Genomic DNA, 14178 nt, shown 5'->3' with positions numbered 1-14178 from the left:
AAGCAGCTTTGAGTCTCACGCTGGTTAGCCCTGGATGAAAACCCGAGACGCAAGGCTTTCTCCGTATGCGCAATGCCTCGCTTCGAACTGCTTTGAAGCCTCGAAACATTCCACATTTCACTTTTTCTCCTTCGCTTGTCTGCCCTTTTCCTCAGACACTCATGTGGGTCAAGGCTGCGTTTACCGCTTGGGAAAGCTACCCCATCGGCCTCAATCTCGTCATCGCATGGTTCGAGATGGTCGAGTTGAGCTTCATACCAGTCTTCGCCATCGTCTTCCTCGTCTGCACCAAGATGGTGAGCATTCTATCGAGACGGTTGCTCAGAAGGACTCGTCTTTTCACACGCAGTCTAATCTTTAGAAATCGCTGCTTAGTCCTGTGTCCAATCCCTATAGTCTCAAGGGTGCGCTGTTGATTTCCGTCAGTTGGCGCGCACCAACCAGAGTCACTCGTACCCTAATTAACATTTTCCAAGGCGAAGTTATCCCTGAAGTATTTACTGGGCACATTCAGGCATAACTTCTTTATTAAATACCACGTCTTTCACTCAAAATCGTTATGTGCCTCTCACGACAATTTGTTTATGAAAGTCTTTCGGACCTTGAACCTAAGTCTGCTACACTGGGGCACTCAGTATGCGTCTTCGTAAATCACTCTGCCCGAAGCGTTGAGAAAAGGGCGATTTCCAAGCGATTTTAGTAAGACTCTTCAATTTTCCCGCTTCAGAAACTAATGAACAGCCTTGACCCGCTGCCCACATGGACTCCGCTGAGCTGGGAAGACGCCATGGTCTACAGGCAACTCGTCTTGGTGGAAGACTTCGACCACTTAACGACAAAAGCCGCACTAGAGAAGACCTCTCTTCCAGCGTCCCAGGGGGAAGCTGCTCCGGAGGCAGAACGAAAGCATTCGCATAAGGAGCGCCTTTCTCCAACCTCCAAATCGACCTCGGAACACTTTGCGACTCACCAGTACGTTCCTTCTGATCCCGCAAAGCGTGATGGCTCGCCGGCCGACTGGCGTGACGACAGTTCCGAACAGGCCTTTCGCAGAAAAAAGTCCAAAAAGAAGCGGGCGTCACAAAAGGTCATTCCGGAGTCTGGCACCACTCACGTGTCGCAGAGGATCAGCTCCTTGAGGCGACTGGCGAGTAGAACTCGAGACGCTATAATCAAACCAAAGAAGTCCGCCGCCATTGCAGCATCATCGGCGGCCCTTGTACCCTCCGCGCCTATCATACCTCCACCTGCGGTCGGCATACCTGAAGTCGAATACAACGCTAAGCCTCCGCCTGCAAACAACGCACAAAACAACAGCGGCGAGTCCTTCGACAACCACGATTTCGTCATTGACTCAGCGGCGGAACACTTCCAGATGGCGCCAGTTACCTCCGTTGGCAGCTTGGCTCTGAAGCAGCCCGCCCAGCAAGATATCCCCTCTTTGAAGTCAGTCTCATCAAATCGGGATACTGCGCGGAAAGTTCCGACACAACCGCGAGCGACGGAGGGGCTCGAACCAAGTGTCCGAGATGGAAGACCCGATCCCTTGGCCGCGCCGCGCCAGGACCCTAAGCTGGCAGTACCACACAAAGGCACCGGCTACGTCCCAGCACCTGCATCATTGGCGGTGCACGACGACGAACTTGCTGCGCCAGAAAGAGCGATTAAACGGCCCTTGGATGACTCACAGGCGCAGAAGAGCTCTGTTCCCGCACAAATACCTCCGGACAAGCAGGCTGTGCAGGGCAGACCGGAAGAGAACGCACCTCTCAAGCAAACCCTGCATGGAGCTCCGGTGAAGACGCCAAGTGAAGGACGACGGAGTGCCTCCAAGAAGTCCTCCTCTCGGAAGCACTCGTCCTCCTTGAAGTCGTCATCGTCCTCCCAGAAGGCACCCAGCTTCGCCGCTGCTGACGCGAAGACCTTGCCGCAGCCAGCTCCATCGAGCATGCCCTCTGCGGCGGCGCTTTCAGGAGGCACGACAGCACCTCCATCCTCCGTTAAATCTACTTCTGACAAGGTTGGAAGGCAGTCCAAGATCAAGCAACCGGCCAATAAGAAGGCGCACGCCAGCGATGCGTCGTCTTCCGACAAACCTTCCGGTGGGCAAGCCGAAGAGTACCAGAAGCTGGTGACCAAAATAGCACCCGGAGAGCATAGATCGTCAGCAGAAGCTGCTCCTGCTGCAGACATCGCTCCTGCAGGCAAGATTTGCGATCAGAGCACATCCGGCGAGCGTCCTGCTACTTCTTACGGTGCAGAGCCGGCCTCGGATGCAGCGTCTCGCGCAAAGGCCGCTGCCAGAGCATCGTCGTCCGAGGCAGTGACGTTGCGTGACAAGTGCGAAGCGGTCGCGAAAGGACATCCTGAAAAGCGCAAAACAGTGCCCAAGAAAGAGGCCCAGCAGCGAGGGATGAACGCGGTCGGATTTTCGACGGTAATTCCCCTATATTCTGCCTTGTAGCTGCATGCCGCTGCGTGTAGTCACATTTTCCTACATTGTAAGAAAACTAAATAACGCGAGAGTTTCATACGTACTGCCTATAGGGCTATAACATCCTTATTAAGGAAGCATGTCCAACATTCTTGGACTCTTATAGAAATATTCAATGTAATAATGCGTTCTTCCGATGTGTAGAAAATGTTTCTTTTCTATTGTTTCCTTAGCTGTATCGGTTAAGACTGCCATGGAAAGCCAATGGGTAACGCTTTTGACGACAGCAAAAGCGCTAATAACAAAAAAAATGTAATCCTGCCGACGGGACATCTGCCTGATATATTGATTGTTTGAAAATCTTGTGTTCATAAACTGAGTCCCGCGCAAAAATGGTTTTGTGCAGAATTTTTGGGTGTGTGAAAGTTTTTATTGTGCATTCCCCACAGGTACGTTACTTTTCGCCATAGTTGCGACCGGCGGTGTCGGATTTCCGGCGCCTGTGCTCGAGTCTCTTCCTTCCGATGTAAAGAAATGGTAGAGAAAGTCTTCCTTGCCCACCTCCTGGTGGCCTGCTTTGAGTGGCACTTGCCGCGTCCTTCTTGGGGTGTTTTTGGCTTTCGCGTGTGTAAGCGGTGAGGATGCGTCTGCTTCACACCCGCACGGATTCTGAATGGCGTGTTTGATGTCCGAAATTCGTCGCCCGCCCCAGTGTAGACTGTGGTCATTTTTAGATATTCATATGTTCATCTGGCGTTTAGTAAAGGCCAGCTACAAATCTGTAATTGTGGCAGTGCCTTATAGTGAAATTTAAAAGTACGCTATTAGAATCTCGTTAACAAACTGACCATCTTGCATGATCCATCGTTAACTGCCCTCCACTCCCACTGCTATTACAATGCCGCAAAAGATACTGCTGTACGTCAATAAGGTTTTTCTAAATTACTGGCAAGCTTCGCTAAAACCCGATGTGCATATCTGTCTAAGCAAATGGGCAATTAACGGCGTGCTTTTAATGCAGATCAAAGGCGTGATGCGGAGTTTAGACAATGCATCCTCTACGGAATACAAATTTCATGGTGTAAGGAGCGAATGGCTGCTGATCGAAAATACGTCGTTTATTGCAAACATGTCTTCCGTTTTTTAGTAAGATTCAATGAATATATTAGAGCACGCGTTGAGCAAACTTTGGCATGACTTCTTGCAACGATGGACACCAAGTATTTCTACTAGTAAGTTTGCTATATCATGTCAAACAGTCAGAATTCACCTTTAACTTCTTCAAGCGAAGTTTCGGTGCTCCGCAGTCTTGATCGATGCATTGCAGGTGCTGTCACTAAGTGTGGCGAAAACAGGAGAGACCTACCAACTGGTTTTCCTGGAGATAGTAAAGCTCGCACGATGGCATCTGTTGGGCACGCATTCCTTTAACACATCACAGATACAAAGAAACACTCGGAGCAAGCGATGCGTATAAGCAGATTAAGTTAGCCCAAAAGCGTTGCGGATATTGTAGGCAATATCTGTCCTTCGAGTTTTCAAACCAGCACAAACCACCATCAGGGATTATAGGTGCAACAATCTCATCAAGTAACTCCACTGCCTTTTATTACAAGCTGTGTAGCTAGCTCACATCGGACACCAGAAATGCTCAGTAGACGCAGGCAGGACTCCAGTTCTATCTGCAGCGTCCTTTCGGCAACTCTTCGCAGGCACATCAAGACGCTGGAAGCCCGTCCCAGCCTCCCACTAGCCAGAGCGACTTCTCCACGACCCGAAAGTCGTCATCGGCAAGGACAACCAATTTCCTGCGCAAGTTAGTCGCGCACAGACCGCGCTGGAACAGGGGACGCCACTCGAAAAGGCATCTGGGGGCATCTACTGATGCCGACGCTGAAACCAGCGCAGCCGCTGCAACAGCTGGAAGTGCCGGAACACTTAAGCTGACGCCGAACTACCCGTCACTCGCTTCGCTGGGAACACATTTCACGGTGCAGAGATACACATCCCACGTGCCTATGCCTGTTCCCAATCAGCAGCAGGATACGGCAGCTCCTGTGTCGGGTTGGTCACTTCCATACGCGCCGGTTCCGCCGACGTCCCACCAGGTGGCCACAGAGGCGATGCCGCGTTCACTGTCGTCACTCGCGCCGGAAACGCACGTTGCCGCTGCGGCGGGAAAAGACGACGCGGCCGCGCCGGAAGCTGCCGCTTCCCTGGCTACCCACAGGGCCAAGGAACAGCCGGACACGACCAGTAAAACTGGCGGCCATCGCAAGCGCCGGAAGCGATCGAAGAAGCACCCGGATGCCAGCAGTTCGGAGAGCGCGGAAAATCGCGAGCGTGGATTGGCCGGTCAGTGAAATGTGCCTGAACGCCAACGAAGGCGTATACCAGGCCTGCGTTCCTTTGGACTACGCCGAACTTAGTGAACACTGTACGATGGGTGGAATGTCGTGCCACCGTGTAGAGCCGCTTAGTCATGCGGGACTCCTTTTTTGTACGAAAATTCCGGGATGCCCACAGTTGTGTGGCAGCCAATCTGGGCTCACGATTAACGTGTCCTTCGCGCTCTGTGCTTCAGAGAAGTTATCAAGGAATTTTAGTCTTTGTACAGTTATATCTTCGCGTCACTGAGGGCTACTGTACGAGATTGCAAAACCGCCCTTGAGGAGGAACATGTGTGGTCCAGGCAAAGCTTAAGCTGTATAGCTATACCTATGTCTTCCTACTTCAATGCACAGCAAAATTTTTGGGCTCACAGTGAGCCCATAATATGCTTTTTTATCCTTCATTGAGCTTTATTGTGCATAGTTGATAACGTACATATATATATTCAGTAAAAAGCATTCCGGCTAAGCATGGCCGCGAATTTAAATGCAAACAAATGAGGCGTTTCTGCACTATAGACCTGAGAGTGCTGGTTGTCTGTGACCTTTCTGCGCAAGTTCCTTAAACGGTCTTCGCAGTGTTTGACAGAAAACGGCACCTACACAAGGTTATTTTGAATTCAACGTAAGGATAAGATAATCACATTAGCGTAGAGTCATGTGGTTTCTTTCGAGGCAATAAAGCTTGCTAATGGATAGTGAATTCCCGCCCATAACAATGTCAGCGGTCCGCAGACTCCTGAAATATTCAATCCAAATTTAAGCTTATTTCTGCCGGTTATGGGACATTATTCGGACTTTTATTATGAAGCTCATAGCGTCTCTTCAGGCTTCATAAAGGAATGCCGCGCGTTTGTTATCTATGGTGTTAAGTACTGCACGTTTTGTGCAAAAGTAGTGACAGGCTGCGCGTGTTTATCACAGTTTTGATGTCGCGAACTGGTGGCCATATTAAGGTATAACAGGACATATTCTTCACGTGGACTCTGTAGTTGTCAACCGCAAAAACAAGCGCACAGCGGCGCCGCCATTGTACCGACAGACTGATCCATCTCCTTTGCATTCGCGCCGTGAGACCGGAGGCGCCGGAGAAGCTGCTCCAGAGGAAGAAGCAGGAAACAAAGAAATAAAGCAGTTTTAATCTAAACCCACATCTGCCTACATCAATGTCTCAGCTCTACGTGAGCGCCAACAATTGGCGACCCGGACGTGATAACGAGGCGCCGTCAGCCATCCAAGCAACGCCGCCTGCAACCCTACAGCACCTAAGGCTACTCTCGCGAAGGAACCTCTGAACGAATACGGCGCTCACTGTCAGAGCGGTGGTGTAAAACTAATGTTTTAGACGCTAACAGGTGTATTTGTATATACAGAGCTTCCGGGAACTGAGAAATGCAGTTCTTGTCCATCTACCTTAATTTGCGCCTTTGAGTCCAAAATTTTGTCCTCAAGAGCGCTTAAAATGCGCCCAAAACTATGCAAGTAGACCTACCCCAGGAAATGGGTTCAGGTATATTAGTGGATTCGTGGGTCGAGTAATGTGTATTAGTTAATCGGATTAGAATAATTCCATATAATTCAGTGGAAGGTACTCAAACATGATGATGCCTCACGCATACCGTGAAATGGTAATGGAACCAGCGCACGAAAATCGTTGGACACTCATTGTAGACGCCACAGCAGCGTACCTATGTGCTATCACGTTTTTTTTTTCAGAGCGTAGTTAAGAAGGCCCTCAAGTTTTTATTTAAAGTGCCACTATGGCGAATCCATTATCCTTTCTATTCCGTCATACAGAAGGCGGAAGTGTGGTGTTGATTATACGTTATCATTTTTTCTTTTTCAAAGCATTGAAAAATTGTACCAATATTTTCCAGCGTCCTTTTGTGTACATGAAACAAGGATTGCCTGCTCAACTCCAAGCTATATAGGCAGTATTCAAACCCACTCATGCAAAAATCTCTGAAGGAATTTTCGATAAATAAAGAATTAAATAACAATTCAAACTAATCGCAAGGCTAGTCCTGCTAGACGTCAGCAAAAGCCTCAACCTTATTACGATATTTTTTTTTGCTTGTAAGATAGCAACTGCTTAAATCTACATTAAGATAAACAGCGCAAAGCGCTGTTTGGCCGTTCAGCTTCTGCTTAGGTTAGCATTGTTCCCTACCAAAAAATGTTGTACCTCGATCATTGTTTTGTACCAATGACCATGATCATTCGAGCACATGTCTTTAAACACACAAAAGACCGCACCACGCCAATACCGCATTTCCAACGTTCTTGCTACTTATTTTTTTGCTGCTGACTAACGCTGGCGCTTATTCGCTTCCTCCGCCTTAGTAATTGGATTCTGTCTTGCTTCAATCGCGGCTGTGTAACGACTTCTGATTTGTTATCACCCGTCTAGGTCAGGGAATGGAAAAATGTGGTAGGGCTGCAGCTGAGGCAGGAAAAGCCATATCTCATCATTGCTTGACTGAGAATCAGCCACATGCAAAGCACGCGCGGGAACGCATAGATGAAGTCGAAAAGAAGGAACAAGTGATGCGAAATGGCCATGAGTGTTCTCATAAAGATACAGCCTACTTCCGTTCATATCTGCCGCTGCCTAACGCGTAACTAAAGGAGAAAGGCGGCTTGCTTTGTTTTACCGGGTGTGAGGGTTGCGTCCGGGTAGAGGCTCAGGGTAGAAAAGGCCGAACACAGTGTCCCTACAGCCACTTGACCCTCTGCGTCTGTTCGAAGGCTGTGAAGCTGCGAAAATGAAGGGCTTCTTTGTCCTGCTGACTGCTGCGATAGCCGTCTGTACAGCCTACACAGGTGAGAGAGTGCGGCTGCCCGAATGCTTTCTAAACGCCATGCATAGTAAAATGTCTCGAGTTACCAATACAAGAAAGAAAATAACACATGCGCACACTACCAACTCAAGCCGGGAGGCAAACGCGGCCATTCCTTACAATTCTGGACCAGAGCATCTTTGAACGGCAAAGAGTTTATGAACGAAAGTTTTCTTATATTGTGAGATTTCACAGAGCAATCAATATATCCGGAGATCTCCCGTCGGCAGGCTTGCAAATTTTTTGGCTATTAACGTTTTCGCTATCGTCGAAACCTTTACCTATTGTTTTTCTATGGCAGCCTCAATGCTCGATGCGTGCGATGAAAAAACTTTGGTTTAAAGATTTTGCTACAAATAACAGGAATGGAGCCTTAATCACCTTCAATTTTCTGTAACAGTAACTTAAAATTTTCAAATATTCAAAACTTTTTCCGAGAATGTTGGGCGCAACAAGATGCACAAACAATTCCTAGTGCGGGCTTCGAGGGACAGTCTATTGTTTTAACTTTTCTTTGTTGCTCCAAATCGATGCACTGTCTTCCTGTTTCTAACCAAAAGCAAAGTGTTCATTTTGATTCGGCGTGCTCGCATGTGGCTGATGCTCTAAATGGATTCTCATCCCCAAATCAGCGGCGTAGGTCAAGGGTGCAGAATAATTGCAGCTGTCTGGAAATTTCAGTACACGGGTGTTTTCGCACGTTACTGCCCGCGCAGTAGCCGCGCAGCAAGACTGTTGACTCATAATTCAGCAGTTCAGAATACGAGTCTCCTAGCCCAATCATATCACTGAGCGTAGCGTGGCTGTCCGCGACATCTGTCACACTATAGCGGTCAATCAGACGCGGTTAGCGTGTCCACCGAGATATATGAGACTGGGGTCATTTCCTTTTCTTAAAATCGATTTTCATTTCATTTTTCTTCTCTTACGGCGTGGTTCGGGTGTCCACCGGCTTTCGCGTCACCGCACTTTAGGTAAACGAAGTGACCCCCGGAATTTTTTTTTCGTTCTACAAGGTTAATTATCTACCCTGATACCCTAGTCGCTTTGGGACGTTAGCACCCACAAAACCAAAACTAACCATTAAATTCTGATTAATCCAGAAGTTGTAGAAGATGTTGGAAAATAATCTGGTTCGAACGTTTGCACCAAGGCACCGTTTACGTAGAATACCTTTATTTACCTACCTTAACCGATAATTCCCGCAATACAAAGCTTTCAGGTTACAGCGATGCTGCTTTAACGTCCCGAGAGGCGTCTCAAAGAATACATTCCACTTTAATCTGGAAAATTTCCTGAGGGGAGAAATCGGCAACTAGCATAATTGAAAGAGGTCTTCATATAAGAAACATCGCTTTAATTTTTCATTATAGTTAAAAATGCGCTGAACTCTTACTGCGGGCTTGCTGCATGATGGGAGAAAAATGAGCAAACCATACCTGCACTGCCGGTAGTCGAAAAATAATAATAATAATACTTGGTTATGGAGGAAAGTAAATGGCGCAGTATCTGTCTCACATACTCGGTGGACACCCGTAGTAGTAGAAAACATTTATTTCAAAAAGGTAGGATAGAGAGGCGAAAATACAGATTTTGGGTGCAGTCCTTATTTCAGGACCCCAATGTGCACCGCAGTTACTCTTGCTTGGGATATCAGCTTTCGCTGCTTCGCCAAGTCAGAGCTGAGCAGGGCAGACTCCCACTGTTCCTTGGAGTGATGTTGGTCTAGTTCGGCAGGCTTGGGACCGGAGCAGCCCCATGTTACTTGATATGTTGTTGGAATTCCGCCTCACCAAGGGCAGATTCCGCCATATCTGTCGGGGAAGATGTTGTGGTCCGTGTGTAGGTTAGGAAAGGTGTTCGTCTGTAGCTGTCGCCATTCCCTCGCATCTGCCGCCGTTAGCTCACGGTGTGGTGGGGGGTAGACTTGTCTGTGTTCGGAGAAAGAGGAGGCGCTCGCCGTACATAGAGGGGAGAGGGGTGAGGTCGGGGAGGTTAGTCGCTCGGTTAGTATATCCTCGAGCTAGACTGTCCGCGGCCTCGCTTCCCTCGTGCCCAGGAGTCCAAGTGGTTTGGTGCTTGCATGTGGAATTTTGAGCTTGTGGGGTAGTCAGAATGGGAGCGACGGAGTGTGGAAGTCTGCCAGAGAGGAAGAGGCGACACGCGAACTGGGAGTCGGTAATATTCTTTAACTCATTTCCCGTAGCATCGCCGTTCTGGGTTGCGAGGGCAATTGCAGCAGTTTCTGCTACTGTGGTAGAGCAGTTTCATAGGGAGGCGCTGGCGATTTCCTTGAAATTGGTGTCCAAGACGACCGTCACCGCGTTTGTTGAATCGGAGTACATGGCTGAGTCGATGTATACAGCATTTCGTGCCTGTCGATGTGTGTACCCGAGCCGCGCCATAAGGAAAGAGATAATGAGAGAGTGAAATAAGAAAGGGAGAAATAGGTGCCGCAGTGGTGGGTTCCTGAATATTTTCAATTACCTGGGGATATTTAACGTGCACTCATATCGCACAGCACACTGACGCCTTAGCGTTTTGCCTCCATAAAGGCGCAGCCGCCCCGGTCGGGTTCGAACCCGGATACTCCGGATCAGTAGCCGAGCGCCCTAACCACTGAGCCACCGCGGCGGGTAAGGTAGTTGAAAAAAAAATCACTTTTGTGCACGGCAAATAAATTACCCACCGGGGTGGATCAGTGGATACGGCGATCGGCTTCTGATCCGGAGTTTAAGGTTAAGTTAGGTTTAGGTTAGGTAGGTTATGTAGGTTAGGTTAGGTTAGTCCGCGCTTCGAAGTAGGCGAAACGCAAAAGGCGCCCGTGTGCTGTGCGATTACAGTGCACGTTAAAGATCTCCAGGAGGTCGAAATTATTCTTAAGACCTCCACTACGGCACCTCTTTCTCTGTTTCTTCTTTCAATCCCTCATTTATCCCTTCCTTTACGGCGCGGTTCCGGTGTCTATGAAAAGTGAGACAATCACTGCTCCATTTCCTTTCCTAAAAAACAATTTTCAGTCTTCACTGTAAACAATATACTGTAAAACATTGTTGATTCGCTCTTCGAACTACGGGAAAGTATGTCTGAATTAACGAAATACGCCCAAAAAAATGCTAAGGCCCACGTGTTCTGTGCGATGTCAGTGCACGTTAAAGATCCCCAGGTGGTCGAAATTATTCCGGAGCGCTTCACTACGGCCCCTCTTCCTTCCTTTCTTCTTTCATTCCCTCCTTTATCCCTTCCCTTACGGCGCGGTTCAGGTGTCCAACGATATATGAGACAGATACTGCGCCATTTCCTTTCCCAAAAGCCAATTAATATTTTTCGTTCGCATACTGCAGCAAATTTATGTAGTGAAAATTTGGGCGCAGATCCTCTGCTTTTGCGCCGAAGATGCCACGCCAACGACGATTATGCTAAAGTCGGTGCGATAGCATACGGCGTCCTCACCGACGGACGCAGTCAACGCCAATGGCTCTTTAGCGTGGTAACTGTCTCCGCGGCTTCCTTCAAGGGGAGATGCATATATACCAAGCAGCAAATGAAATTGCCTAATATTGAAAAGTGATTGTTTAACATTGGTTCTTTGTAGGAACAGCCTTTGCCACTATATCCCCAATCTTGGGCCGATTACTGGTGCTGCTTGAAGTAGCAGCGGAGCCTCATGACAAGCCGCATCGTCGGATGTGAAGTGGGTCCACCGCACATATCATAACAGTGCGTGGTGCGCGTGTACTTCCGGAGCGAAAGGAAAAAGGAAGAGCCAAGGGGGCGGAAGCCAGGAATCCGCGGATAGCCGCCACTGTTGCCAAGGGACGTCGTGAAGCTCAGAAGAGAGAAACCGAAACTATGCGCTGGGCTACCGTTTGACGACAATACTATCCCGAGATCGTGACGCTTTCCTTTGGGCACACGTCAGAGTTTCTCTGGGAACACAGCTGCATGCAAATAAAATTCGACGAGGGCTATTTGGACTGTCGGTCGTCATTTCCGTCGCACCAACACAACGGCCTGTCCAAATTTACCGAAAATTTGAGTCCGGCGGCATTTGAAATTACGAGTTTCGGAAGCCATAGACTTGGATGGGTGTTTGCCGGAATCACACCGGCGGTCCAAACTATCGGGCTTTCTCAGTTTTTAGGGTTAGAATTAAAGAGATTTTACACTAGCTAGAAACTGAAGTCTGGTATTCCTCATCAAGCGCGGAAAGAAATGTTTAAAATTCGCTTAGCACCTATTCCGGCCAAAATAAGCCACCCGGTGGGCAGATAGGCAGTGGCTCAGTGGCACAAGGCAGGTGCTATGGCAGGTGCTGTCATCTGTGGTACTTGGTTTGCTTGGGTTGGATGGCGACCCAGGTTGCTCTTCCGGAGCAACCTCTCGCGATTAAATTTTCTGTCGCCTGCCACAGAGGGCAGCCTGCCCATCAGGTGAGCAGCCAGCCCTTGCAAAAATTTCTTTAGACGGCCTATGGGCTGTCCATAGACTTCTGTCTATAAACTATAGATTCTTAATATACAAATCCTATAGACAGTCTACAGACAATCTATAGAGTTGTGGTCATACACATTCAATGCACAGTCTATAGACCACTTATAGATTTTATTGCCTTCCTATAGAACATGGTAGGTCCGCTCGCTTCACCGTATTTTTGAAAAACCTTCGCGGCCCATGCAGCGCTTCTTTTCCAAAGCTTTTTGGGCTCATTTCTATGCTGTACCCTTATTCACTAAGCAAAGTGTGAGGACTTATATTTGCATTGATGGCAAGGAATAAGGTGGATGGGGACTGGAATTTAATTTCGAAGGGGGGAGGAGGGGCAAGCCTCCTTTGGCTACGTACCTGCTACGGCATTCGTTCTCCAACATCTGAGTACGTAAATCTTTCAGCATTTGTATCGTCAGGGGCGTTTCACAGCGTGTTTCCCGCAGCAAAACCGACGAGCGAATGCTGGTTCTATGCGAGATTCCACGGCAAATTAGGTGGGGACATGGACGGGAGAAGGGTTTACTTTGACCATCATAAGCCCGTATACACACGCCTAGAGGCATGCAAAAAAGCTCGTCATTGTAAAGGTCCTGTGCAGATGGTGGTAGCGGCGATGAGCGCACGGAACCGCAGACCTGCGGCACCAACGAGGAATGGAAAGAGTGCGTCAGCAGTACCTGCGCCGAGACCACGTGCAAGAAACGCGTCATAGGCCCAGCCTGCACAGAAGACTGCAGCTACGACTGCTACTGCTTCGAAGGGTTCTACCGGAACGATGAAGGGAACTGCGTCACGCTGGACCAGTGCCCACCTGAACAAGGCGCAGAAGATATGCCTCACGGCATACTCTATATATATAATTAGTCCCGAAATCAGTATGCCTCGGTATTGCTTCCTTCTTTTTTTCCGAGAAAAAGCTCTACCGAGGCACCCTGCCTGAAATTAGAAACTTTCCGCATACATTTTCACATGTGTAGGTCGTCTTCATAGCGCCAGATGGCGTGCCGGTAGTGGCGCGCACGCCTTCCATGTCGGGACCAATCAGCGCATGCGCTCGGGCGGCGCGCGGTGCACGGTATGCGGTAGTGGTACGCACTATGCTGAGAGTCTCTATTGAAGGCGCCACTGCCACTGAAAGATCAAGCACCAAATGATCTGACATTTTCGAGCTGTTGGAATGTCCTGCGCGGAAATATCGTCAATGGCACAACGCAGGCATAGACACCAACGACCCACCTGTTCTCGGGCTCTCGCTGAGAACACTATCTCTCTCTGCAGAGGAGTCGCACCATCCGTGTGGCCCCCACGAGGAGTGGAAGGTGTGCGTGAGCAGTTCGTGTGCCGAGACCACCTGCGAGAAGCGGGCCATCGGTCCCGACTGCACGGGAGACTGTCAGCGCGGGTGCTACTGCTCCTCTGGGTTCTTCCGCAACGCCCAGGGCAACTGCGTCCGCGAGGACCAGTGCCCTGATTTGGCATAGCGCTGGCCGTTACCACTCCTCGGAGAGCGGCTGGTGAGTGTCAGACAGCACCGACAGCTGAGTAATAAACTGCTGTTCACTTACATAAGGTAGTCACTAGTCTGCCTCATTGCTGACCGACCACAACATTGTGCGCTAAAAGTTGCTCTCGTCGTAACGTACAGATTTTGCAAAAGGAACGAGGCTGCATGGTTTGCTTCGCATTCGAATAGTAGAGCCCTTACGGCTACCCTAAATATCAAAAAGTTCACGGAAGGTGAGGATAGGGGTTCTCCTTACCATAGAGAGATTTAGAGTTTCAGAAGTGGCATAATAGCTTCAATATACGTCTTAGGAGCAAACCGTCCAGCCCGGTTACTTTTGGCAAAGACTGTGCGTGAGATATGCGGCTTCTAAGTAAGGTTCAGAGTTCAGATCGGTGCCACCCACAGTGACCGCACACGGGCACCGTACCCAGCGACGGTTCGTTCTCTGCACACCCGGCTTCGACATTTATTTTGCCTCTCCACAAATATTGAAGTCAACCGATCGGGCAAAGCAAA

The 14178-nt window shown here is 49.0% G+C and overlaps 2 protein-coding genes across 2 annotated transcripts in view; both read left to right on the top strand.

Annotated features, from left to right (window-relative positions):
• The window catches only part of LOC144101835 (uncharacterized), a 32175-nt gene extending 26226 nt beyond the window's left edge, over positions 1 to 5949 (top strand). The window contains exons 13-15 of the mRNA XM_077635054.1: positions 156 to 296; positions 728 to 2437; positions 4147 to 5949. Of these exons, the coding sequence (XP_077491180.1) occupies positions 156 to 296; positions 728 to 2437; positions 4147 to 4797 (2502 nt within the window). The 3' untranslated portion in view covers positions 4798 to 5949. The remainder of the gene's footprint in view (positions 1 to 155; positions 297 to 727; positions 2438 to 4146) is intronic.
• A 1482-nt stretch (positions 5950 to 7431) lies between these two features.
• LOC144101840 (ixochymostatin-like) lies at positions 7432 to 13710 on the top strand. The gene is made up of 3 exons (XM_077635060.1): positions 7432 to 7647; positions 12754 to 12985; positions 13435 to 13710. The coding sequence occupies exons 1-3, from the start codon at positions 7590 to 7592 to the stop codon at positions 13634 to 13636; spliced, it is 492 nt and encodes a 163-aa protein (XP_077491186.1). The 5' UTR covers positions 7432 to 7589; the 3' UTR covers positions 13637 to 13710.
• The last annotated feature ends 468 nt before the right edge of the window (positions 13711 to 14178 follow it).

The sequence above is a fragment of the Amblyomma americanum genome, chromosome 8 (genome assembly GCF_052857255.1).
Source record: "Amblyomma americanum isolate KBUSLIRL-KWMA chromosome 8, ASM5285725v1, whole genome shotgun sequence".
NCBI classification, from domain to species: domain Eukaryota; kingdom Metazoa; phylum Arthropoda; class Arachnida; order Ixodida; family Ixodidae; genus Amblyomma; species Amblyomma americanum.
Note: the sequence above shows the minus strand (reverse complement) of the source record. Positions and strands in the feature narration are given on the sequence as shown.